The sequence below is a fragment of the Salvelinus fontinalis genome, chromosome 42 (assembly GCF_029448725.1).
Source record: "Salvelinus fontinalis isolate EN_2023a chromosome 42, ASM2944872v1, whole genome shotgun sequence".
Lineage (NCBI taxonomy): Eukaryota > Metazoa > Chordata > Actinopteri > Salmoniformes > Salmonidae > Salvelinus > Salvelinus fontinalis.
Window position 1 is genome coordinate 3200823 of NC_074706.1, and position 24747 is coordinate 3225569.

The 24747-nt window shown below is 46.8% G+C and overlaps 1 protein-coding gene across 3 annotated transcripts in view; it reads left to right on the forward strand.

Annotated features, from left to right (window-relative positions):
• Nucleotides 1-24747, forward strand: part of dlc1 (DLC1 Rho GTPase activating protein) — a 152068-nt gene that overhangs the window by 39561 nt on the left and 87760 nt on the right. For 2 of the 3 annotated variants that reach the window (XM_055909913.1, XM_055909914.1), the window contains one exon: nucleotides 6190-6226. In XM_055909913.1, the coding sequence (XP_055765888.1) occupies nucleotides 6190-6226 (37 nt within the window). Of the gene's footprint in view, nucleotides 1-6189; nucleotides 6227-19260; nucleotides 19856-24747 lie in introns of those variants that run through there. The other variant, XM_055909915.1, reaches the window with a different exon arrangement.

The following is a 24747-nucleotide window of genomic DNA, read 5'->3' on the forward strand; positions in this document are numbered from 1 at the left end:
GGGTCTGTGTGTGAGTGTGAGTGTGAGTGTGTGTGTGTGCGTGAGGGGGGAGTGTGTGTGTGTGCGTGAGGGGGGAGTGTGTGTGTGTGCGTGAGGGGGGAGGGTGTGTGTGGGGGGAGTGCGTGTCTGTGTCACTCTCTCTTTCTCTTCTCTCCCTTTTTCCATCAACATCACTCCTGTACAGACCCTATCTCATGTCCAGCAGGTTGAACAACAGGGCAAGTACGCGGCTGGCAGCCTGTGTGGGAATGATCAGCAGGCAGCTGCTGAAGCTGTCTGCTTCCTTAAGCCACTCAGTAAACCGTGCCCATTTCCCAACGTCGATTCGTGTAAAACACTTCCTAGGACCCATCTGTATATATCACATTATGAACACGTGATGTACTTCAGGCGTTGGTGCTTTGACGTGCACAGAATAAGAACAGGAATGTGAATATGAAGTCTTGAATCTAATGTTATAACGCACTCTTCATTACCACCTGTGTTATGTGGTTTAACTTACGCAAAACTGAACTGTGCGGTTAAATATCATTTCAGAAACATCCAAACGTAATCTGAAACCCATGACAGGCGTAGAGGGAGAGGCTAAACGGACACTGCCCACCTGTTACTAACCAAAGCAGGTCAGGAGTGTCCAGACAGCCTTTTCCAGGTATAGGCCTCATTTCTTTACCAGGAAGTAGTCCCTCACTACCAGGAAAGATGACATCACGTCCTGTTGACACACTTCAAATGTAATGTGACACATCTGGAAATTGTTAAAAGGTGGAATGGGGTATAGGGAGAGGGGAGAAGGTGTAAGGGCGAGGGAGGGCGGGGGACGGGGGGGGCTTGTCTCTGAGAAGGGTGCAGTGAAAAGAGAGAGAACGTTTTTAAGGGCATGTGTGCGCAGGGCTTAGAGTGTGGAGAATGAATTCCTTTATAAGTGCAGGGCTGATAGGTCTGTCACACTCACAGACCAGAGATAAGATAAAACCAAGGCCCTCTATACACGCACACGCATACAAACACACACGCATACAAACACACACGCATACAAACACACACGCATACAAACACACACGCATACAAACACACACTAATACAAACACACACGCATACAAACACACACGCATACAAACACACACTAATACAAACGCACACTCATACAAACACACACTCATACAAACACACACTCATACAAACGCACACTCATACAAACACACACTCATACAAACACACACTCATACAAACACACACTCATACAAACACTCTGCTTGACTTTCTTTCTCTCTCTTTCCCCCCTTCCCACCCCTCTCTCCCTCTCTCCTATTCTCCTTCTCACACATAGTGTCGTCCTCATTCCATCCCTCTCCGTCCAGTTTACCTGACCATAGCATAGCCATGCCACTGGCACTGGCACCAATTAAACCAGCTGGTGTGGGGAGAGAGAATGGATTAGCTTGGCTTGAGCCTGTCTAATCCATGGGTCTGCTGAGACCATGGGTGGTCAGAGTCAGTCCGCAGCTGGAGATAGTTTTTTTGGAGAGGGGAGGGTGGTGGTCTGGAGGTCTGGCATGGCGGACTCGATTTACGTCATGCAAAACTAGAGCCACATGCCAAAGCGCTGCATTGCATAGTGTTGTTTACCCCCTGTGTCATACACACCCTGCAGAAAGTACACACACGTGCACATGGACACATGCACAGACACAAATACACACACTCTCACACTCTCACATCCACACACCTCTGTCTCGCTCTCCCTCTCTCTCTCCTTCCCCCCCTTTCTTTCTTTCTTTCTTTGTCTCTCTCTCTTTCCTTCCTTCCCTCCCTCCCTCCTATCTCTCTCTCTCTCTCTCTCTCTCTCTCTCCTTCCCTTCCTCCCTCTCTCTCTCTCTTTCTCGTTTTCTCTCTCCTTACCCCCCTCTCTCTCTCCCTCCCTCCCTCCCTCCCTCCCTCCCTCCCTCCCTCCCTCCCTCCCTCCCTCCACCAGTAAATTAGCTGTAGTTAATGAGGCAGTGGAGGCCTGTGTTTTAAAACACACCAGAAGAGATTCTACCATTGTCCCGCTGGCATAGCAATGAGATTAACCTAAACTGTGCACACACCAGGAAGTCGATAAATGTGAGTAGATAAAAATAACCAATAATGAAGCCAATTGTTAAAGTGGCCATGACGAGGTTCACAGGAGTTATCTGGCAGGTTACACACACACACACACAGATTACACACACACATTACGCACACACACAGATTACACACACACATTACACACATTACACACACACACACACACAGTACACACACACACACACACACATTACACACACACACATAGATTACACACACACAGATTACACACACACACACACACACACACACACACACAGAGATTACACACACACATAGAGATTACACACACACACAGATTACACACACGCTCCCACACACAGAGGAATGTGATGAACAGATTGTTGTGGCAGGGAGAGAAGAAGTCCTCTGATCTGAGCAGCTGAAGTAGACATGTGAATCTACCTCTGATACCAAGCCAAGGTCCTGGCTGGTTGTTGTGTTTGTGGTGATGATTTAATGATTGAACTGCCGATGAGGGAGGTACAGGCCTGTAGGTTCTCCCTAAAGGGGGACTTCAGTAATGGTATCTCCCCAGGGTTGTTGCAAGGTTAATTAAAGGGCAATAATTTGTTGAGGGAATTCCTCTCTATGTCCACATGTGAAATGTGACCTGTGTGTGTAATAAAGCCCTCTGTTTTTTTCTCTGAATCCCCACTGCCCACACACACACATATACACACGCACACGCACACGCACGTACACACAGACACACACACTGTGGCCCAGCCAGCCCAGCCAGCCCAGCCAGCCCAGCCAGCCCAGCCAGCGGTGAATGTGATTGAGGTTGTGTGGGATTTAGATAAGACCTAGAAGAGGTATGCATGGCTGGAGCTCAGACACTGGGTTGTGGAAGAGACTGAGGCTTGAGTCCCAAATGGCTCTACTGCTCTACTTTTGACCAGGGCCCAACTCTGGTCAAACTACTCAAATCTAGTGCACTATATAGAGAGTAGGGTGCTATTTGGGACACAACCAGAGACAGACAGATTGGGACCAAGACAACAGTTTTATCCAGCCATCAACCCAGCTGATCAACAACATCAAACAGAGAGGATGAGACGAGGCTTTGTGTTGGCTGTACATCCGTGGCTGTGTCTGAAATGGCATCCTATATGGGGCACTACTTCTGACCAGGGCCCATAGGAGGGCACTGTATAGGGAGCCAAATCCTATTTTGGACTAAGCCGTCTCCCACAGAATTTGATGTGTAGATACTGGCGTTTTCACTGTGACCTGACCAACTGGATAGTGTTGGAATAGGAATTGGACTGAAAGTGTTGTTAAGGAGTTTAAAGCCTGCTTTATAAACAGGGAGGCAGGTAGCCTAGCAGTTAGAGGGTTGGGCCAGTAACCGAAAGGTGGCTGATTTGAATACCCGAGCCAACAAGGTGAAAAATCTGCCGATGTGCCCTTGAGCAAGGCACTTAACACTAATTGCTGCAGGTGTGCCGTACTACCATGGCTGATCGTGTAAAACAACACATTTCACTGCACCTATCTGGTGTATGTGACAATAATAAATACATGAATGAATATGGCCTTACTGACACACTGGAACATGACGATAAAGCAGTGCTGTAGTCGAAGACTCGGGTTCCACCAGTCGTGACATTTGCATAATTTAACATACCAGTTAAAACCCGCAAATGTTAGAAAGCTGTATTATCTAGTTAGACTTACAAATATGCAACAATGTCATCAAAGTCAGCTTCAAAAACGGTTGGACTGCAGCTTTTAGCAGTACCGAAGGACTTGTGACTTGACTCAAGTACAAACGACTCGGACTCAAACACTAGGGACTTAGGACTTGACTCATGACTCGAGTATAATAAAATCAAATGTTATTGGTCACATATACATGGTTAGCAGATGTTAATGTGAGTGTAGCAAAATGTTTGTGCTTCTAGTTCCGACTATGCAGTAATATCTAACAGTAATCTGACAAATTCACAACAACTACCTTATACTCACAAATATACATAAATGTAAAGGGATGAATAAAATATGTACATATGAATATATGGATGAGCGCAGGCGTGCGGCATAGACAAGATGCAGTAGATGGTATAGAATACAGTATCTACATATGAGATGAGTAATGTAGGGTATGTAAACATTATTGAAGTAGCGTTATTTAAAGTGACTAGCGATACCTTTATTAAGTCCATTTATTTAAGTGGCCAGAGATTTGAGTCTGTATGTTGGCAGCAGCCTCTCTATGTTAGTGAGGACTGTTTAACAGTCTGATGGCCTTGAGATAGAAGCTGTTTTTCAGTCGGTCCCAGCTTTGATGCACCTGTACTGACCTCGCCTTCTGGGTGATAGCGGGGTGAACAGGCAGTGGCTCGGGTGGTTGTTATCCTTGATGATCTTTTTGGCCTTCCTGTGACATCGGGTGGTGTAGGTGTCCTGGAGGGCAGGTAGTTTGCCCCCGGTGATGCGTTGTGCAGACCTCACCACTCTCTGGAGAGCCTTACGGTTGTGGGCAGTGCAGTTGCCGTACCAGGCGCTGATACAGCCTGACAGGATGCTCTCGATTGTGCGTCTGTAAAAGTTTGTGAGTGCTTTAGATGATAAGCCACATTTCTTCAGCCTCCTGAGTTTGAAGAGGCGCTGTTGCGCCTTCTTCACGACGCTGTCTGTGTGGGTGGACCATTTCTGTGTATAAACGACTCGGACTCAAATACTAGGGACTTAGGACTCGACTTGGAATCAAGTTTAGTTACTAGATTACATCAGGTCTACATCACTGCTAAATAAGTTACATGTTCACCTAAGAACACACACGCACACACTGTTACACAAACATATGCATGGTGTGAAGCTTTGGCCCCAGATCTATTCCAGGGACCCGTCTTGGATTAAAACAGGCTCAGAGATCAAAGGTCAGTCAGGACCCGAGGTCAGATGTCAGAGAACAAGGGACCCCTGCATTCCACACACACACACACACACACACACACACACACACACACACACACACACACACACACACACACACACACACACACACACACACACACACACACACACACACACACACACACACACACACACACACACACACACACACACAACCCTCTCTCCCTCTCCCCTTCTCTAAGGAAAACATAGTCCGAAAATTCTTTATCTGTTGCTGTGGCCTTGAATTGAGGCGTTTGCACATCAGAAAACGACATGTTTGCCCCATGCCCTCCGCATGGCGTAAAGTAACTCCCTCTAGGCCTAGAGGAACACACATTTACTGGGTCAAAGGTCAGACTTGGAAGTGAAAAGTAAAGTTATGTATGTTGTATTTCTGATGTATGTTTTCAACGCTCTGGAATGGATGATCATTTGTTTGATTCACATTCTCTAGCCAGCTGCACTCTGGAACAGGCAAGAACACACACACACACACACACACACACACACACACACACACACACACACACACACACACACACACACACACACACACACACACACACACACACACACACACACACACACACACACACACACAGATACACACACACTGAAGAATGAACGGTGGTACTAAATCATATTAGACAGCTGTAAAACATGGTAAAACATATTTGAGAATTTGCTTGAATTAAATTCCATTCCTATGAGAGAGCACTTAAAGTGTCAGAGATTTACACCCTTTATGGAAGGGGGATTTACCTGCAGTACGAATCAGGCCTGTTGGCCTCATGTTTCCTACTTGACTTACCTGCAGTAGGAATCAGGCCTGTTGGCCTCATGTTTCCTACTTGACATACCTGCAGTACGAATCAGGCCTGTTGGCCTCATGTTTCCTACTTGACATACCTGCAGTAGGAATCAGGCCTATTGGCCTCATGTTTCCTACTTGACATACCTGTAGTAGGAATCAGGCCTGTTGGCCTCATGTTCAGACGCCTTTTTAAACCTCAAATACATTCAAATTGTGCATTTCCTGCATTGCAGGATCAAATTAAGATCCCACACTTGAATGTAAAGTTTTACCAATGTTTTAGTACCAATGTTGCAGTTTTAAGTCAAGTCTTAAAACCAATCCTGACTCTTCCTCTGTGTTGGTCTCTTCTACAGAGCCTGTCTGCCATGCCTAAGACAACCCATCAAAACGGTAAGTCATCATGCATTCTGTTTTCTCATATAATGTTGGTTTTCTGCTTTCGCCTTTGATTTCCTGTGGATTGGCTGTTGCTGTTGAGGTAAGGTGTGTGTGTGTGTGTGTGTGTGTGTGTGTGTGTGTGTGTGTGTGTGTGTGTGTGTGTGTGTGTGTGTGTGTGTGTGTGTGTGTGTGTGTGTGTGTGTGTGTGTGTGTGTGTGTGTGTGTGTGTGTGTGTGTGTGTGTGTGTGTGTGTGTGTGTGTGTGTGTCCGCCAATGACACCAGACAAGCAATGATGCATGGGGGGCTGGGAGCCATACACAAGGTCAGAGGATGACATTTATTCATCTAAAATATTCCTCCTGGGTACAGCTCAGAGCTAGGGGAGGGAGGGAGGCTCAGGGCAGGAGAGACAGAAGGAGAGACAGCAGGAGTGCAGGGGGAGGCTCTGGCATATCCCAGGGTGTCACAGAGAGACACATGATGTGTATTCAGATAACAACATTTATCAGATCCATATGTTGGCCAACTCATCACCCTAACCCCAAACCATCACCCTAACCCCAATCCATCACCCTAACCCCAAACCATCACCCTAACCCCAATCCATCACCCTAACTCCAACACATCACCCTAACCCCAACCCATCACCCTAACCCCAACCCCAACCCATCACCCTAACCCCAACCCATCACCCTAACCCCAAACCATCACCCTAACTCCAACCCATCACCCTAACCCCAACCCATCTCCCTAACCCCAACCCCAACCCATCACCCTAACCCCAACCCATCACCCTAACCCCAACCCATCACCCTAACCCCAACCTATCACCCTAACCCCAACCCATCACCCTTACCCCAACCCATCACCCTAACCCCAACCCATCACCCTAACCCCAACCCATCACCCTAACCCCAACCCATCACCCTAACTCCAATCCATCACCCTAATCCCAACCCATCACCCTAACCCCAACCCATCACCCCAACCCATCACCCTAATCCCAATCCATCACCCTAACCCCAACCCATCACCCCAACCCATCACCCTAATCCCAATCCATCACCTTAACCCCAACCCATCACCCCAACCCATCACCCTAACCCCAACCCATCACCCTAACCCCAACCCATCACCCTAACCCCAACCCATCACCCTAACCCCAACCCATCACCCTAACCCCAACCCATCACCCTAACCCCAATCCATCACCCTAACCCCAACCCATCACCCCAACCCATCACCCTAATCCCAATCCATCACCTTAACCCCAACCCATCACCCCAACCCATCACCCTAACCCCAACCCATCACCCTAACCCCAACCCATCACCCTAACCCCAACCCATCACCCTAACCCCAATCCATCACCCTAACCCCAACCCATCACCGGGAGGATGGAGATAGAAACCAGACCCACCGGCTTGTCAGATAGATCGCCAAACCTCCCCAGACCTCACTCCAACCCCTTACACTCACACACACACACACACACACACACACACACACACATGCATGCATGCGTACACACAGATGCACACCTCCCACCCGCCAGCAAAGGCATTTCCTGTTGTAAATCCTGCCTCCAGACCTGGAGGGACAAGATGTAGACATTGTGGCTCGGGTATTTTCCTTTAGTTCAGTTAGTTAGTCATTAGCAGCAACATGGCTGGCTATCAAAAAAAGGTCCCGTCAGTAAGCACATCCCTGTTAGTTAACACCTGTTGTTTACGAAGCATGTGACAAATAACACTTGGTTTGATTTAACTTGTTAGAATCCCCGTTCGCCGACGCCATTGACGACAGCTAGTCTTACTGGGGTCCGACACATAACGAAAAAGACATTACAGACAGAAAACTTGTGTGTGTGCGTCTGTCAATTACACATACATGTCAGTACATACACACAACAAGTGTGTCACATGGGGGAGTAGCATTGTGCTGTGAGGTTTTGCTTTATTTGTTGTTTTTAAACCAGGTTTGCTCATTCACATGCGCTATATGAGATGGGAGTTCCATTCTTTTGATTTGAGTTGAATTTGATTTGATACAGCTTTTGTCAAATTTAGCCACATTTTTTGGGTCATTTTTAGCTAACCCTAACCCTAATCTCTTTCATAACCTTAGCCTCATTCGCCTAAACTGCTACGTTAATTCTCCTAAACCTAAACCCTTCTAGACAAAACCCTGTCTCTGGGGGGGGATTGAGAGCCATTTTGGCTCTAACCGTCTCCAGTCTCCTTGTAGTCTGCCGGTATTACACAGTGCCACCAGGAAACAGCCGGACTGGATAGAGGCACTGTCAAATAAGCAGCGGTTGCGCTGCGTTCATTAAATACCCCCCCCCCCCCCCCCCCCCCACCAAATCTTCTGTGCACCAGAAAACAATACCAGGGAGAGGGGATGGAGGGAGGAGAGATGGGAGAGGAGTGAGTGAGAGTGAGTGTGTGTGTGTGTGTGTGTGTGTGTGTGTGTGTGTGTGTGTGTGTGTGTGTGTGTGTGTGTGTGTGTGTGTGTGTGTGTGTGTGTGTGTGTGTGTGTGTGTGTGTGTGTGTGTGACGTACATGCGTGCGTGTCCTTCCATATTTTGGTCAGACATCTCTCTTTTCAATTACGCAACTTTTCACAATGACCTTCTCACAGACTATCAATCTAAGCTGACGATTGGCCTCAGAATCACATGTAGTAGCTTAAGGACTACAGTAACGAACTATAAAGCTACTTTAATGTCTGTTTTTGTCATTTTGGGGGCTCTGTTAAAATCAGTTCCACTTCCTGCAGCTGTGTTACCTAACAACATAGACATGGGTATCATGAGTTGGGGAGGGGAGGGATTTTACTGGCGCACAGAGACCAGTGTTCATTGTCACATCAAGGCCCCGTTTATATAATATCTCTTGGAACCATGTGACATCACACTCACGGTGTGTTAGTGCCTTGGGGGTGACAACATGAAAGACTGGGCCATTCATTGGTTCATTTTACCATCACCACGGAAACAGAAGCATTCCCTCCGACAACCGGAGGGATTTTAATTTTTAATGTTACCTTCATTTAACGAGGCAAGTCAGTTAAGAACAAATTCTTATTTTCAATGACGGCCTAGGAACAGTGGGTTAATTGCCTTGTTCAGGGGCAGAACGACAGATTTGTACCTTGTCAGCTCGTGGATTCAATCTTGCAACCTTTCGGTTACTAGTCCAACACTCTAACCACTAGGCTACCTGCCACCCCAGGGAAGCTCCGAACTGCATGCTTCTGAGCCCTAGAAATGATGTAACAAAACGTTTAGGATGAATAGCCTACAATATGCTATAGAAAACAGATGTTTAGGATGAATAGCCTACAATATGCTATAGAAAACAGATGGTTTAGATGAATAGCCTACAATATACTATAGAAAACAGATGGTTTAGATGAATAGTCTACAATATGCTATAGAAAACAGATGTTTAGGATGAATAGCCTACAATATGTTATAGAAAACAGAATGGGCGCTGTGTAATTTGACATGGGTTTATCTGGGATTGATGATATGGTTACATATCCCCACTTTAGGCAATATGTTATGCTGACCTGAGTCTGTAAGTAGACACAGGGACTTAATGCATTGATTCCTGGGATAGCTGCTCCAAATCCACGATTTATAGTCCCTGTCTCCTGCTCCTCGGTGTAAATACCTCCAGGCTTCCTGTAGTCCCTGCTTGTCTCCTGTTCTTCAGTGTAAATACTCCCAGGCTTCCTGTAGTCCCTGCCTGTCTCCTGTTCTTCAGTGTAAATACTCCCAGGCTTCCTGTAGTCCCTGCCTGTCTCCTGTTCTTCAGTGTAAATACCTCCAGGCTTCCTGTAGTCCCTGTCTGTCTCCTGTTCTTCAGTGTAAATACCTCCAGGCTTCCTGTAGTCCCTGCCTGTCTCCTGTTCTTCAGTGTAAATACCTCCAGGCTTCATGTAGTCCATGTCTGTCTTCTGCTCTTCATTGTAAATACCTCCAGGCATCCTGCAGTCCCTGTCTGTCTCCTGTTCTTCAGTGTAAATACTCCCAGGCTTTCTGTAGTCCATGTCTGTCTCCTGCTCTTCAGTGTAAATACATACAGGCTTCATGTAGTCCATGTCTGTCTGTTTCCTGCTCCTCAGTGTAAATACCTCCAGCCTTCCTGTAGTCCCTGTCTGTCTCCTGCGGCTCAGTGTAAATGCACCCAGGCTTCCTGTAGTTCCTGTCTATCTCCTGCTCTTCAGTGTAAATACCTCCAGGCTTCCTGTAGCCTACCTAGTTGTCTCCCTCCTGAAATCCTACTGAAGAGGGAGGAAGAATGCAGCAGACCAACATGCTCGGAGGAGGTGTTTGCAGATGGCGAGACCACGAATCAGACGTGGTGGACTGCATCCGAAGTGGCAGGTGGCACCATGGAATTACATAAACAACAGCACGTGATGCTTATTCCTTTACTGGACTACTTTTAAATGAGGGAATACGGTGCTATTTCAGATGCATTCATCACGGACCTCGAAAACAGCCCCGAAGACTCATTTACTCATTTACCCAGCATCCTTTTCTTCAGGAAGTTGATTGTCTCAGGCAGGAAGCTCGCTGTGCTGCCATAGAAATCTATATTTTTTTTAAGAATGAGAGAAAGATTTTGAGAATCGAGGAACGAAAGAGGAAGGATTAGGACAGCGGCCGCCCACTGAGAATATGTGGAGGGGATTGTTACGATACGTTCAATTACCGTCACCTCGTTCCTCCCTCTGTTCTCTCATACAAGAGTCATTGTATGAACACAGTACCAACGATGATGGTTTTCCTTCCCCATTCCCTCTATCCCTCCCTTCTTCCCCCAATCCCCATAAGTCTTTGATCTGTGATCAGCCTCTCCACTGAGCATTCCTCCCCTATCTTCCCCTCCTCTCTTGGCCTGTAGGCCAAACAATAGAGCCTTTGGTTCTTACCCTCCCTCTCCCCTCACCTGCACCTGATAAGGCAGCCCCTGGCAGGGCTGGGGAATCTAGAGTGGGTGTCTGGGGGTGGAGAGAGTGGAGAGGAGGCCTGGGGGGAGATGAAAGTGAAGACTGTCAGTGGGGCGCTTCACTGTGTCAGCACCCTGAACTGACAAACATGCAGAGAGCCTCCATGTAATCAGTGCCTTGGGAGATTCTCTCTCTCTCTCTCCCTCTCTCGCTCTCTCTCTCTTTCTCTCTCACTCTCTCTCTCTCGCTCTCTCTCTCTTTCTCTCTCGCTCTCTCTCTCGCTCTCTCTCTCTTTCTCTCTCACTCTCGCTCTCTCTCTCTTTCTCTCTCTTTCTCTCTCGCTCTCTCTCTCGCTCTCTCTCTCTTTCTCTCTCACTCTCGCTCTCTCTCTCTTTCTCTCTTTCTCTCTCTCAATTTCAATTTTCAACTTAAGGGGCTTTATTGGCATGGGAAGCATATGTTTACATTGCGAAAGCAAGTGAAATAGATAATAAACAAAAGTGAAATGAACAATAAAAAATGGACAGTAAACATTACAGTAAACTTACACAGTTCCAAAAGAATAGACATTGCAAATGTCATGTTATGTGCAAATAGTTGAAGTACAAAAGGCAAAATAAATACACATAAATATGGGTTGGATTTACAATGGTGTTTGTTCTTCACTGGTTGCCCTTTTCTTGTGACAACAGGTCACACATCTTGCTGCTGTGATGTCACACTGTGGTATTTCACCCAATAGATATGGGAGTTTATTAACATTGGGTTTGTTTTAAAATTATTTGTGGGTCTCTAATATGGTCATACATGTGGCAGGAGGTTAGGAAGTGCAGCTCAGTTTCCACCTCATTTTTTGGGCAGTGAGCACATAGCCTGCCTTCTTTTGAGAGCCAGGTCTGCCTATGGCGGCCTTTCTCAATAGCAAGGCTATGCTCACTGAGTCTGTGCATAGTCAATGCTTGTCTCTCTCTCTCTCTTTCTTTTCTCCTCCTCCTCCTTTACTCACCAAAGAGATGCCTCTGTTGTGGTTTCCATGAAGTCACAGTGATTGGGCCCATTAAAACACATCCTTTCCCTCTGTCAGAGGACGCAACTACAGATGTAGGATCCTAATTTAGACTTGTTTACTACAGCAGGAAAATAATCCTGCAGAAACAGGACATGTGGATTATTATGTGGATTATAATTAATGGACATTTTATGTTAGAGGTTGGTAAAAAAAAGTCTGACATTTTAAGCCTTTTTAAACCTCTAAAACACTCCAAGTTTGCATTTCCTGCTGCGCAAGAAAATTCTCAGCAACAAAGAAAGTGATGAAATGAAGATCCTTCTGTAGCTCCAACTTTACCACTTACCCTGGAGAAACACTAAGGCAGTTTGTTTTAAAATTGAGTCACGTGGATATTGTTTCATTCATAGTCTTGCCCTATTCCTGTCTCGGATCCATCGTTCCAAAAATGGAGGCATGTCGTTTGTCCTTGATTGCGGCAAGAGGAGGATGGAGGAGGGAGGCTCCGTGTCGGGAACGCTGTTGCTCCGATCTAGAAATAGCGCCAGTGGTAATATATAAACACAATGATGGGCATCCCACCAGCAGGATGGAGAGAGCATGACCTTTCACCCAGACTCAGGATTTAGTTGCCCTGCAGAGCCAGAAATGTAGCCGGTCTTAAAACAAGATGGCGGAGGAGGAGCAAGGAAGTGGTTTACATGTGTGTGTGTGTGTGTGTCTGTCTGTCTGTCTGTCTGTCTGTCTGTCTGTCTGTCTGTCTGTCTGTCTCTGTCTGTCTCTCTGCGTGTGTGTGTGTGTGTGTGTCTCTGTCTGTCTGTCTGTCTGTCTGTCTGTCTGCGTGTGTGTGTGTGCGTGTGAAACTAACTACGATGCATTTTGAAGAGACAGACATTCTTCAGGGCTTGACTTTGCTGGAGTCTTGTGGTTTCCTTCCTGTGTTTGACCCACCCTGCCTAGTCTGTACTCCCTGTCTGTGTCTGTCTGTCTGTCTGTCTGTCTCTCCCTCTGTTTATTTTTACTCTCCCTCCTTCCCTTTTTGGAATATGGAGGTTTATTTGACTTGCAACTGTGGCATTTTACCCTCTGATTCACCGAATTGCAACGTCCACAGAACTGACCCCGGGGAATCCCATATTTAGTCAAAATGCAACCTAATGTGTTGAGAAGGCCTGTCTGGCTGTGTGTTTGAATCAGGCCGTCTGGCAACTGTTGCTCACTGTTCATCTAAAACAATAGGGCTTACTGTGTTTGAAAATGACTCAAGACACTGTCATATCACCTTTACATCCTAGACGTTAACTAGAGTTAGTGCCTTTAGGAGGAAAAGGAGGCAGTAATGGAACAAGGATATTGGTTCTGTTGAACTATCTAGCATTTGTTGTATGTGGGGTCTGTAGTGATGCATATGTTTGATACAAAAACACTAGTCAACTAAATGTAAACTTAGTAGGTCTGATCTCATCAGTCAGATGGTCAAAATAACTCAAATTCAAATTAGAAAGAAATCTTATCTGGAGGGATATCAAATTCAAATCCATTATCCAGGTAAACAACTATCCAAAACACATGCCATTTCAGCCCGGATTCATTCTTCAGAGAAACGCTTTTCATCTCAGAAAACTTGTGACACCAAACCAAATCAAAGACTCTTCTCAGCTCGAAACAATCCCCCACCCCTTTCTGCCGTAGGGACGAATTTCCCTGCCAATTTTCACAGAAAATGCAACTATGTCACGGGGCTAATAGGTTAACTTTCACAAAGAAGGACTCTCTTTCCTGACTTGCAACCCATGCTACTCTTCCTCTGTCCTCGCCCTGAGGCGCAACATTGTCTTAGAGGACATCTCCCACCTATGAGGAGGTCCTTTCAGAGACTTAATGAAGGAGCCCGAGGTCTCGTCTACGAGGCTGTTGGCGAGACCTCCACACACATCCGCACGTACAGTAAAGAGGAGTTGCAGTGTTTCAGCAAGGTCCGCATTCCTGTCCAAGCACTTCCCTCTCCCCACCCTCCTCCTCCTCGTCCCTCCCCTCCGACACTCTTTCACCCAGGCATCCTGTTAAGAGTCTCTGTACTGTATATTACTCTGTTTAACGCTTTTGCACATCCACCTCAGTGTTAAGATGACAGAGACCAGGGCAACTCCCAACTCCCTTTCTCTGGTGTAGGAGGAAAATAGTTTGGTGTTACTATGTGAACCAGCACATTCTCAGTCAGTTCTAGGTTAGTAAGGGTTTTCTTCCTCGTACGCGGAGCTGTAATGTCTGCTTCTTGAGTATGCCTGTGTCATTTTCTAGTGTGAGACACAAGATGCTTCTGGTAGTGATTGTGCCTGGCTGTCATGTACTGTAGCATTCATCTGCCTTGATATTTACATCAGAATCATCTGCCAGGTAGGCTGGAGAAATGGCTGCTCATTAGACAGTTAAACTCAGTTGGGTCTCCAGCTTTGGATAGGCTTTGTTGACTTGTGAAACGATAGACATCACCGGAATTTCTTCTGTCTATTCTACAGTCCAACCCACCGACAGACACACAGACACATTTTGGTTCCTTTGGGGTTAAGGGCATGTCCCGTGGGTGTCTTTCTCCATAGTGGGAGCACTGGTGTCACTCCGGACAGGAAACCACCACACACAAAAGGGACATTTACAACAGGAAGTGAGCTCCACTGAGCTCCACTCACTCACACAGTTACAAAAATACAAGCCTCCCGAGTCCCCTCTACTCATGATAGTGAAGGCCCCAGTCCCCTCTACTCATGATAGTAAAGGCCCCAGTCAGCTCTACTCATGATAGTAAAGGCCTCATTCCCCTCTACTCATGACAGTAAAGGCCTCATTCCCCTCTACTCATGATAGTAAAGGCCTCATTCCCCTCTACTCATGATAGTAAAGGCCTCATTCCCCTCTACTCATGATAGTGAAGGCCTCATTCCCCTCTACTCATGATAGTAAAGGCCCCATTCCCCTCTACTCATGATAGTAAAGGCCCCATTCCCCAGGCCCCTCTACTCGTGATAGTAAATGCCCCATTCCCCAGGCCCCTCTACTCATGATAGTAAAGGCCCCATTCCCCAGGCCCCTCTACTCATGATAGTAAAGGCCCCATTCCCCAGGCCCCTCTACTCGTGATAGTAAAGGCCCCATTCCCCAGGCCCCTCTACTCATGATAGTAAAGGCCCCATTCCCCAGGCCCCTCTACTCGTGATAGTAAAGGCCCCATTCCCCAGGCCCCTCTACTCATGATAGTAAAGGCCCCATTCCCCAGGCCCCTCTACTCGTGATAGTAAAGGCCCCATTCCCCAGGCCCCTCTACTCATGATAGTGAAGGCCCTCTGAGATGGATCTCCTCTCCAGGACCCATAGGGCTGTTGTAGTGTACAACGTAGGGATTATGGTGCCATTGGGAAGCAGACCTGAAGACTTACTTGACTTAAGCCATTGGCTCCTTTCAGGAGGACATTGATGAATGGCCATTTCTCAAAACTGAGCTCTGAGAAATAAGATCAAAGCCAAGGTCAACCACTGAGGCATTTACCTTCTTCACTGAAGACTGGGTTCTGAGGAATCAGGTGAACCACGAGACGTTTACCTACTTGACTGAGGATTCCTCGGATGTCTTGTCAGTATCAGATTAGTTATAGGAGCAGTTGTAAAATAAGTGAACTCTATGTGTGGGTGTGCGTGTGCGTGTGTGTGTGTGTGTAAGTCTCATGTAACTGAAAAGTTAGGGGGGACCATGAAAATGGGTCAGACGGCGGGAGCAGGAGAGTACTGTATGTCTTTGATATTAGAGCAGATAGCACATCTCTCACACATGCCTGAAAACACACACACCTTCCCTCCAGTCTGACATCCAGGTCACCGTCTGTGTCTCCTCCCCTTATCAGAACCACGAGAGAGAGAGAGAGAGAGAGAGAGAGAGAGAGAGAGAGAGAGAGAGAGAGAGAGAGAGAGAGAGAGAGAGAGAGAGAGAGAGAGAGAGAGAGAGAGAGAGAGAGAGAGAGAGAGAGAGAGAGAGACGCACGCACGCACACACACACACAAACACGCACACACAAAGATAGGATGTTCTCTCGCCAACACAGATGACCTTTTATGTTAGTAATACAAGGGCATGTCAACACCAGAATGTCTACAGACTGTTTTCATTCATATGATCATATGATCTGGGACACAAGTTCCCCGTCGTAAAACTGTAGCCTAATTATATTCAGAATCCAATGTCACACACACACGCAAGGCTCATGTATCATTTAATACACACACGCAAGGCTCATGTATCATTTAATAGTCACAGAAAATAAGAGACTTCACAATAACAAGTTGTTTTTCAACATAGCTATAAAATGGGAGACAATTTCAAAAATATTCTAGAAAAAAATGATGTGTACATGACATTCTAACATTCTGACAAGTATTTGTTTTCCCTTTGCAATGGACGGAGCAACTAGGTTCGTAAAATATGATCCTTTTACAGGATGTTGATGTTTCTACATCAGTGCCCATATTCATAAAGCATGTCAGACTAGGAGCGCTGATCTAGGATCAGTTCTCCTCTGTCCAGATAATCTTATTCATTATTATCTAATACTGACCCTAGACCAGCACTCTTACTCTGAGACGCTTTATGAATGCCCACCAGGCCCAGATCCACATTTATGGTACCTTCAAGGCAAGTTGATTTAGGGCTTGAATAGGCTATGTTGACTGACTAAGGGACATTGGAAAACAATAGGATGCCAGCCAGTTACTTATCAGCCCAAACTTACCTCGGAGGCCATAAAAGTAAATTAGTAGAGACGGGGCTAAATGCTATCAGCAGGGCTGTGATAACCTACTGTAGCATCCATAACTTAGCATGATTGCCTTGAGTCTCAAGGGTGCAGGGGTCTGGAATGTCCCGAGGTAATCCCACATTGACACTGTCTTCTATCTTCTTCACACAGCAGACATCCACCAAACACACAGCTTTTACAAGGGGCTTCACCAGAAAAACACAGACAGAGTAAGGAGAGAGGACTGGAGACAAGGGGACAGAGTAAGGGGAGAGGACTGGAGACATGGGGACAGAGTAAGGGGAGAGGACTGGAGACATGGGGACAGAGTAAGGAGAGAGGACTGGAGACAAGGGGACAGAGTAAGGGGAGAGGACTGGAGACATGGGGACAGAGTAAGGGGAGAGGACTGGAGACATGGGGACAGAGTAAGGAGAGAGGACTGGAGACAAGGGGACAGAGTAAAGGGAGAGGACTGGAGACAAGGGGACAGAGTAAGGGGAGAGGACTGGAGACAAGGGGACAGAGTAAGGGGAGACAACTGGAGACATGGGGACAGAGTAAGGAGAGAGGACTGGAGACAAGGGGACAGAGTAAGGGGAGAGGACTGGAGACATGGGGACAGAGTAAGGGGAGACAACTGGAGACATGGGGACAGAGTAAGGAGAGAGGACTGGAGACATGGGGACAGAGTAAGGGGAGAGGACTGGAGACATGGGGACAGAGTAAGGGGAGAGGACTGGAGACATGGGGACAGAGTAAGGGGAGAGGACTGGAGACAAGGGGACAGAGTAAGGGGAGAGGACTGGAGACATGGGGACAGAGTAAGGGGAGAGGACTGGAGACATGGGGACAGAGTAAGGGGAGAGGACTGGAGACATGGGGACAGAGTAAGGGGAGAGGACTGGAGACAAGAGGACAGAGTAAGGGGAGAGGACTGGAGACATGGGGACAGAGTAAGGGGAGAGGACTGGAGACATGGGGACAGAGTAAGGGGAGACAACTGGAGACATGGGGACAGAGTAAGGAGAGAGGACTGGAGACATGGGGACAGAGTAAGGGGAGAGGACTGGAGACATGGGGACAGAGTAAGGGGAGAGGACTGGAGACATGGGGACAGAGTAAGGGGAGAGGACTGGAGACAAGGGGACAGAGTAAGGGGAGAGGACTGGAGACATGGGGACAGAGTAAGGGGAGAGGACTGGAGACATGGGGACAGAGTAAGGGGAGAGGACTGGAGACATGGGGACAGAGTAAGGGGAGAGGACTGGAGACAAGAGGACAGAGTAAGGGGAGAGAACTGGAGACATGGGGACAGAGTAAGGAGAGAGGACTGGAGACATGCGGAGAGAGTAGATTGTCAACCCACAATCATAGTTTCTTCTTGGACATGTCCACTATTACTTCGTGCTTCACCTCCTAATGTCAGCTCAAGCTCTCCTGCTGCTCCTCCACTCCTTCTCCGGGTCCTGATTATTCATCCTTTTTCTCTGGATCCTGCACTTCTTTCATGCATCTCCTGCTGCACCTCCCGTGAGATGAGCTGCCACGGCTCTCTGCTTGAGACCAAGGCCAGATGAAGTCACCCTGCTAACTGCCTGGCAACAGATCATGTTGTGTTCTACAGTATATCTATCACTGGTGATCTCTCTCTGTTTCTACTCACAGTAGAGTAAGAAGTCAGAGAGAGAGAGAGAGAGAGAGAGAGAGAGAGAGAGAGAGAGACAGACAGACAGACAGACAGACAGACAGACAGACAGACAGACAGACAGACAGACAGACAGACAGACAGACAGACAGAGAAAGCGTGTGTCAGATAGAGAGAGTAAGTGCTCTCCGATAAAAGCCCAGGCTGAATATTTGAGTGGGTCAAACAGAGTAAGTCATGACAAGCATAGGCATATCCTTGCTCTCTCCCTCTCTATCTCTCCCTCCCTCTCTCTCTCTCGCTCTCTATCTCTCTCTCTCAATTGAATTGAATTGAATTGAGAGAGAGAGAGAGAGAGAGAGATAGATAGAGAGCAAGGATATGCCTATGCTTGTCATGACTTACTCTGTTTGACCCACTCAAATATTCAGCCTGGGCTTTTATCGGAGAGCACTTACTCTCTCTTTCTGGCACACACACACACACGCACGCACGCACGCACGCACGCACGCACGCACGCACGCACGCACGCACGCACGCACACACACACACACACACACACACACACACACACACACACACACACACACACACACACACACACACACACACACACACACACACACACACTGGTGCACTTGCAGGCTGCATTGAATATGAGAATGATGCAGCAGTTGCTCACCGTGTCCCTGGACCAGTGCACTGATGCTTGGTACAGCACCGAGGAGGCTGCAGGACACAACAGAACACAACAGAACATAGAAACCAGAACACTAGAACCACTAGAACCAGACGATGTTCTAAGAGCCTCTAGAACTCCAGGAAGCTAGAACCAGTCAGGACACAGGGGACACAAAGGCAGAACGGAACCAGACAGAATCGGGTCATGGGAGACCAAACCCAGGACTGGACAAGAGGCTAAACTAATCCAACCCAGATCAGACTATTAGAGTGTAGCCCAGGACAGAACAGCAAGACAGAACCAATCTGAGTCAAAAGGGACCACTGGGACCTGCTCCATCTTTATGACAGGACTATACAGGGATATAGTACCTATCCTGGTCCAGCCTACTCTAATCTGACCCAGGTCTGGGTGGATCTAGTACCAGTATGGCTCTGCATCGCTCTCTGAGGCTACTGCTGCTGCAGAAGTCATTCACTGACCACATCAGGTATTCTACCTTTAGAGCTCTGGACTTACTCAGCAAGACAGCACGGGACCGGAGAATGGCAGGTGAGTGTGTGTGTATGTGTGTGTGCTGTTTTAGCCTTCCTGCCGTATGAGAGAGAAAAACTGCTGTGTCATCCCAGATTTGTGTCTGAGAGAGAGAGAGAGAGAGAGAGAGAGAGAGAGAGAGAGAGAGAGAGAGAGAGAGAGGAGAGAGAGAGAGAGAGAGAGAGAGAGAGAGAGAGAGAGAGAGAGAAATTGTGAGGCAGTTCTGAACCATACTGTGGTTGAACTAGCTTATCTGAATACCTCTTATATATAAAAGTATATGCACTTTTTTTGTTGGTATTGACATGGCACTAAGTTAAGTTACGGTACTAGGTTAGGGTACTAGGTTATGGTACTAGGTTAGGGTACTAGGTTAGCGTACTAGGTTAGGGTATTAGGTTAGGGTACTAGGTTTGGGTACTACAGTAGGTTATGGGTCTAGGTTATGGTACTAGGTTAGGGTGCTACAGTAGGTTAGGGTACTAGGTTTTGGTACTAGGTTAGGGTACTAGGTTAGTGTACTAGGTTAGGGTACTAGGTTATGGTACTAGGTTAGGGTGCTACAGTAGGTTAGGGTACTAGGTTATGGTACTAGGTTAGCGAACTAGGTTATGGTACTAGGTTAGGGTACTAGGTTAGCGTACTAGGGTATGGTACTTGGTTAGGGTACTAGGTTAGGGTACTACAGTAGGTTATGGTACGAGGTTAGGGTACTAGGTTAGGGTACTATGTTATGGTACTAGGTTAGGGTACTATGTTATGGTACTAGGTTAGGGTATTAGGTTAGGGTATTAGGTTATGGTACTAGGTTAGGGTACTAGGTTAGGGTACTAGATTATGGAACTAGGTTATGGTACTAGGTTATGGTACTAGGTTATGGTACTAGGTTAGGGTATTAGGTTAGGGTACTAGGTTAGGGTACTGTCTTTGGTCTGATTTTAAACACCATTTTACGTTTCATTTTGTCTTTATCTAAGTATGAGAGTAGAGAGACGACAGTCCTGGCATTTACTTCGTCGGCTACATTTCTAGGCTGCACTCAGGTCAGATGCTGTCTCTCATTCATTAGTTATGAGTTGTTATACACATGGTCAATCCATCAGAACTCAGCTGGCGGGCTAATCTAGCATGGTACTGTGACTCTACCATGTGGGAAGCAGCCGAGCTGTATTATTCAGGGGATACCCCTGAATAATACAGCTCGGCTGGTTCCCAAAAGGCGCCCTGTACCCTATGTAGTGCACTACTTTTGACCAGAGCCAGACGGGCCCAGCTGCCCTGGTCAAAAGTAGTGCACTAAATAGGGTACAGGGGGCCTTTTGGGAGGTAGACTATGTCAAAACAGCAGCAGAGAAAAGCCCTCTAGGAAAGAAAATGGATGCTTTCAAAATCGGCCCAAATGTGTGTGGCGTGTGTGTGTGTGTGTGTGTGTGTGTGTGTGTGTGTGTGTGTGTGTGTGTGTGTGTGTGTGTGTGTGTGTGTGTGTGTGTGTGTGTGTGTGTGTGTGTGTGTGTGTGTGTGTGTGTGTGTGTGTGTGTGTGTGTGTGTGTGTGCACGTGTGTGTGTGTGTGTGCGCGTGTGTGCGTGTGCTTGCATGTGTTCCTGTGTGTGTGTGTGTGTGTGTGTGTGTGTGTGTGTGTGTGTGTGTGTGTGTGTGTGTGTGTGTGTGTGTGTGTGTGTGTGTGTGTGTGTGTGTGTGTGTGTGTGTGTGTGTGTGTGTGTGTGTGTGTGGTGTGTGTGTGCGCGTGTGTGTTCCTGTGTGTGTGTGTGTGTGTGCGCGTGTGTGTTCCTGTGTGTTCTTGTGTGTGTGTGTGTGTGTGTGTGTGTGTGTGTGTGTGTACTTGTGCGTGCATGTGTTCCCACTGCAACGCACCACCAACACCATCTGGTTTCACAGACCTGCATGACTTCACTAATTGAAACAACATCTGTATTAAGTCATATTTACAGCCTAGTGTCACCTTCTAAATCTTCACAGGTAAAGCTCAGGTGAAGCTCATTACAATTGGCAGGGGCACCACTTTTCTCACTGGAAACCATAAGTTCCACAACCCCGGGTCAATGTCTTTTGCCCTGACCCTTGACCCCTGACCCCTGACCCCTGAAACTCAGCACGCCAGGTGATAGGTGGTTCCTGTGGGACAATTCCAGAATATGTTTACTGTCAGGTCTCATAAAGGACCGCCAGATGAAAGAATATAGTTGAAAAGGAAGGTAGATCACAAGTCAAGTCGGTGTTAATCACAGCTTTCCTACACCACATTTATTTTCTCTCTTCTAATAAAACATGGTAATGAATGGGAACTTCCTCCGTAGTTTAGTGGGCAGGGGACAGGAGTGTACTAGCTATGTGTGTGTTGAGTACAAACATGTTCTATAGGGCTTTACACACTATGGAGCTGAGCTTACACAGTTGTACTGCGCTCTTCCTGTTACGCTTCCACCATAGCTGCTGGAACTGTGATGCAAAGGAGCCAGTACAGTAGGACTCAGGTCCACATGGTAGAGTCACTGTGAATAGGGGATATGTGTAACCACATGGTAGAGTCACTGTGAATAGGGGGTATGTGTAACCACATGGTAGAGTCACTGTGAATAGGGGATATGTGTAACCACATAGGTAGAGTCGCTGTGAATAGGGGATATGTGTAACCACATGGTAGAGTCACTGTGAATAGGGGGTATGTGTAACCACATGGTAGAGTCACTGTGAATAGGGGATATGTGTAACCACATAGGTAGAGTCGCTGTGAATAGGGGATATGTGTAACCACATGGTAGAGTCACTGTGAATAGGGGATATGTGTAACCACATGGTAGAGTCACTGTGAATAGGGGATATGTGTAACCACATGGTAGAGTCACTGTGAATAGGGGATATGTGTAACCACATGGTAGAGTCACTGTGAATAGGGGGTGTGTGTAACCACATGGTAGAGTCACTGTGAATAGGGGGTATGTGTAACCACATGGTAGAGTCACTGTGAATAGGGGATATGTGTAACCACATGGTAGAGTCACTGTGAATAGGGGGTGTGTGTAACCACATGGTAGAGTCACTGTGAATAGGGGGTATGTGTAACCACATGGTAGAGTCACTGTGAATAGGGGATATGTGTAACCACATGGTAGAGTCACTGTGAATAGGGGATATGTGTAACCACATGGTAGAGTCACTGTGAATAGGGGATATGTGTAACCACATGGTAGAGTCACTGTGAATAGGGGATATGTGTAACCACATGGTAGAGTCACTGTGAATAGGGGATATGTGTAACCACATGGTAGAGTCACTGTGAATAGGGGGTGTGTGTAACCACATGGTAGAGTCACTGTGAATAGGGGATATTTGTAACCACATGGTAGAGTCACTGTGAATAGGGGATATGTGTAACCACATGGTAGAGTCACTGTGAATAGGGGATATGTGTAACCACATGGTAGAGTCACTGTGAATAGGGGATATGTGTAACCACATGATAGAGTCACTGTGAATAGGGGATATGTGTAAACACATGGTAGAGTCACTGTGAATAGGGGGTATGTGTAACCACATGGTAGAGTCACTGTGAATAGGGGATGTGTGTAACCACATGGTAGAGTCACTGTGAATAGGGGATATGTGTAACCACATGGTAGAGTCACTGTGAATAGGGGATATGTGTAACCACATGGTAGAGTCACTGTGAATAGGGGATATGTGTAACCACATGGTAGAGTCACTGTGAATAGGGGATATGTGTAACCACATGGTAGAGTCACTGTGAATAGGGGATATGTGTAACCACATGGTAGAGTCACTGTGAATAGGGGGTATGTGTAACCACATGGTAGAGTCACTGTGAATAGGGGATATGTGTAACCACATGGAGAGTCACTGTGAATAGAGGGTATGTGTAACCACATGGTAGAGTCACTGTGAATAGGGGATATGTGTAACCACATGGTAGAGTCACTGTGAATAGGGGATATGTGTAACCACATGGTAGAGTCACTGTGAATAGGGGATATGTGTAACCACATGGTAGAGTCACTGTGAATAGGGGATATGTGTAACCACATGGTAGAGTCACTGTGAATAGGGGGTATGTGTAACCACATGGTAGAGTCACTGTGAATAGGGGATATGTGTAACCACATGGTAGAGTCACTGTGAATAGGGGATATGTGTAACCACATGGTAGAGTCACTGTGAATAGGGGGTATGTGTAACCACATGGTAGAGTCACTGTGAATAGGGGATATGTGTAACCACATGGTAGAGTCACTGTGAATAGGGGATATGTGTAACCACATGGTAGAGTCACTGTGAATAGGGGATATGTGTAACCACATGGTAGAGTCACTGTGAATAGGGGATATGTGTAACCACATGGTAGAGTCACTGTGAATAGGGGGTGTGTGTAACCACATGGTAGAGTCACTATGAATAGGGGATATGTGTAACCACATGGTAGAGTCACTGTGAATCGTGGATATGTGTAACCACATGGTAGAGTCACTGTGAATAGGGGATATGTGTAACCACATAGGTAGAGTCGCTGTGAATAGGGGATATGTGTAACCACATGGGAGAGTCACTGTGAATAGGGGATATTTGTAACCACATGGTAGAGTCGCTGTGAATAGGGGATATGTGTAATCACATGGTAGAGTCGCTGTGAATAGGGGATATGTGTAACCACATGGTAGAGTCGCTGTGAATAGGGGATATGTGTAACCACATGGTAGAGTCACTGTGAATAGGGGATATGTGTAATCACATGGTAGAGTCGCTGTGAATAGGGGATATGTGTAATCACATGGTAGAGTCGCTGTGAATAGGGGATATGTGTAATCACATGGTAGAGTCGCTGTGAATAGGGTATATTTGTAACCACATGGTAGAGTGTCTTCTTTGGACCTCACAG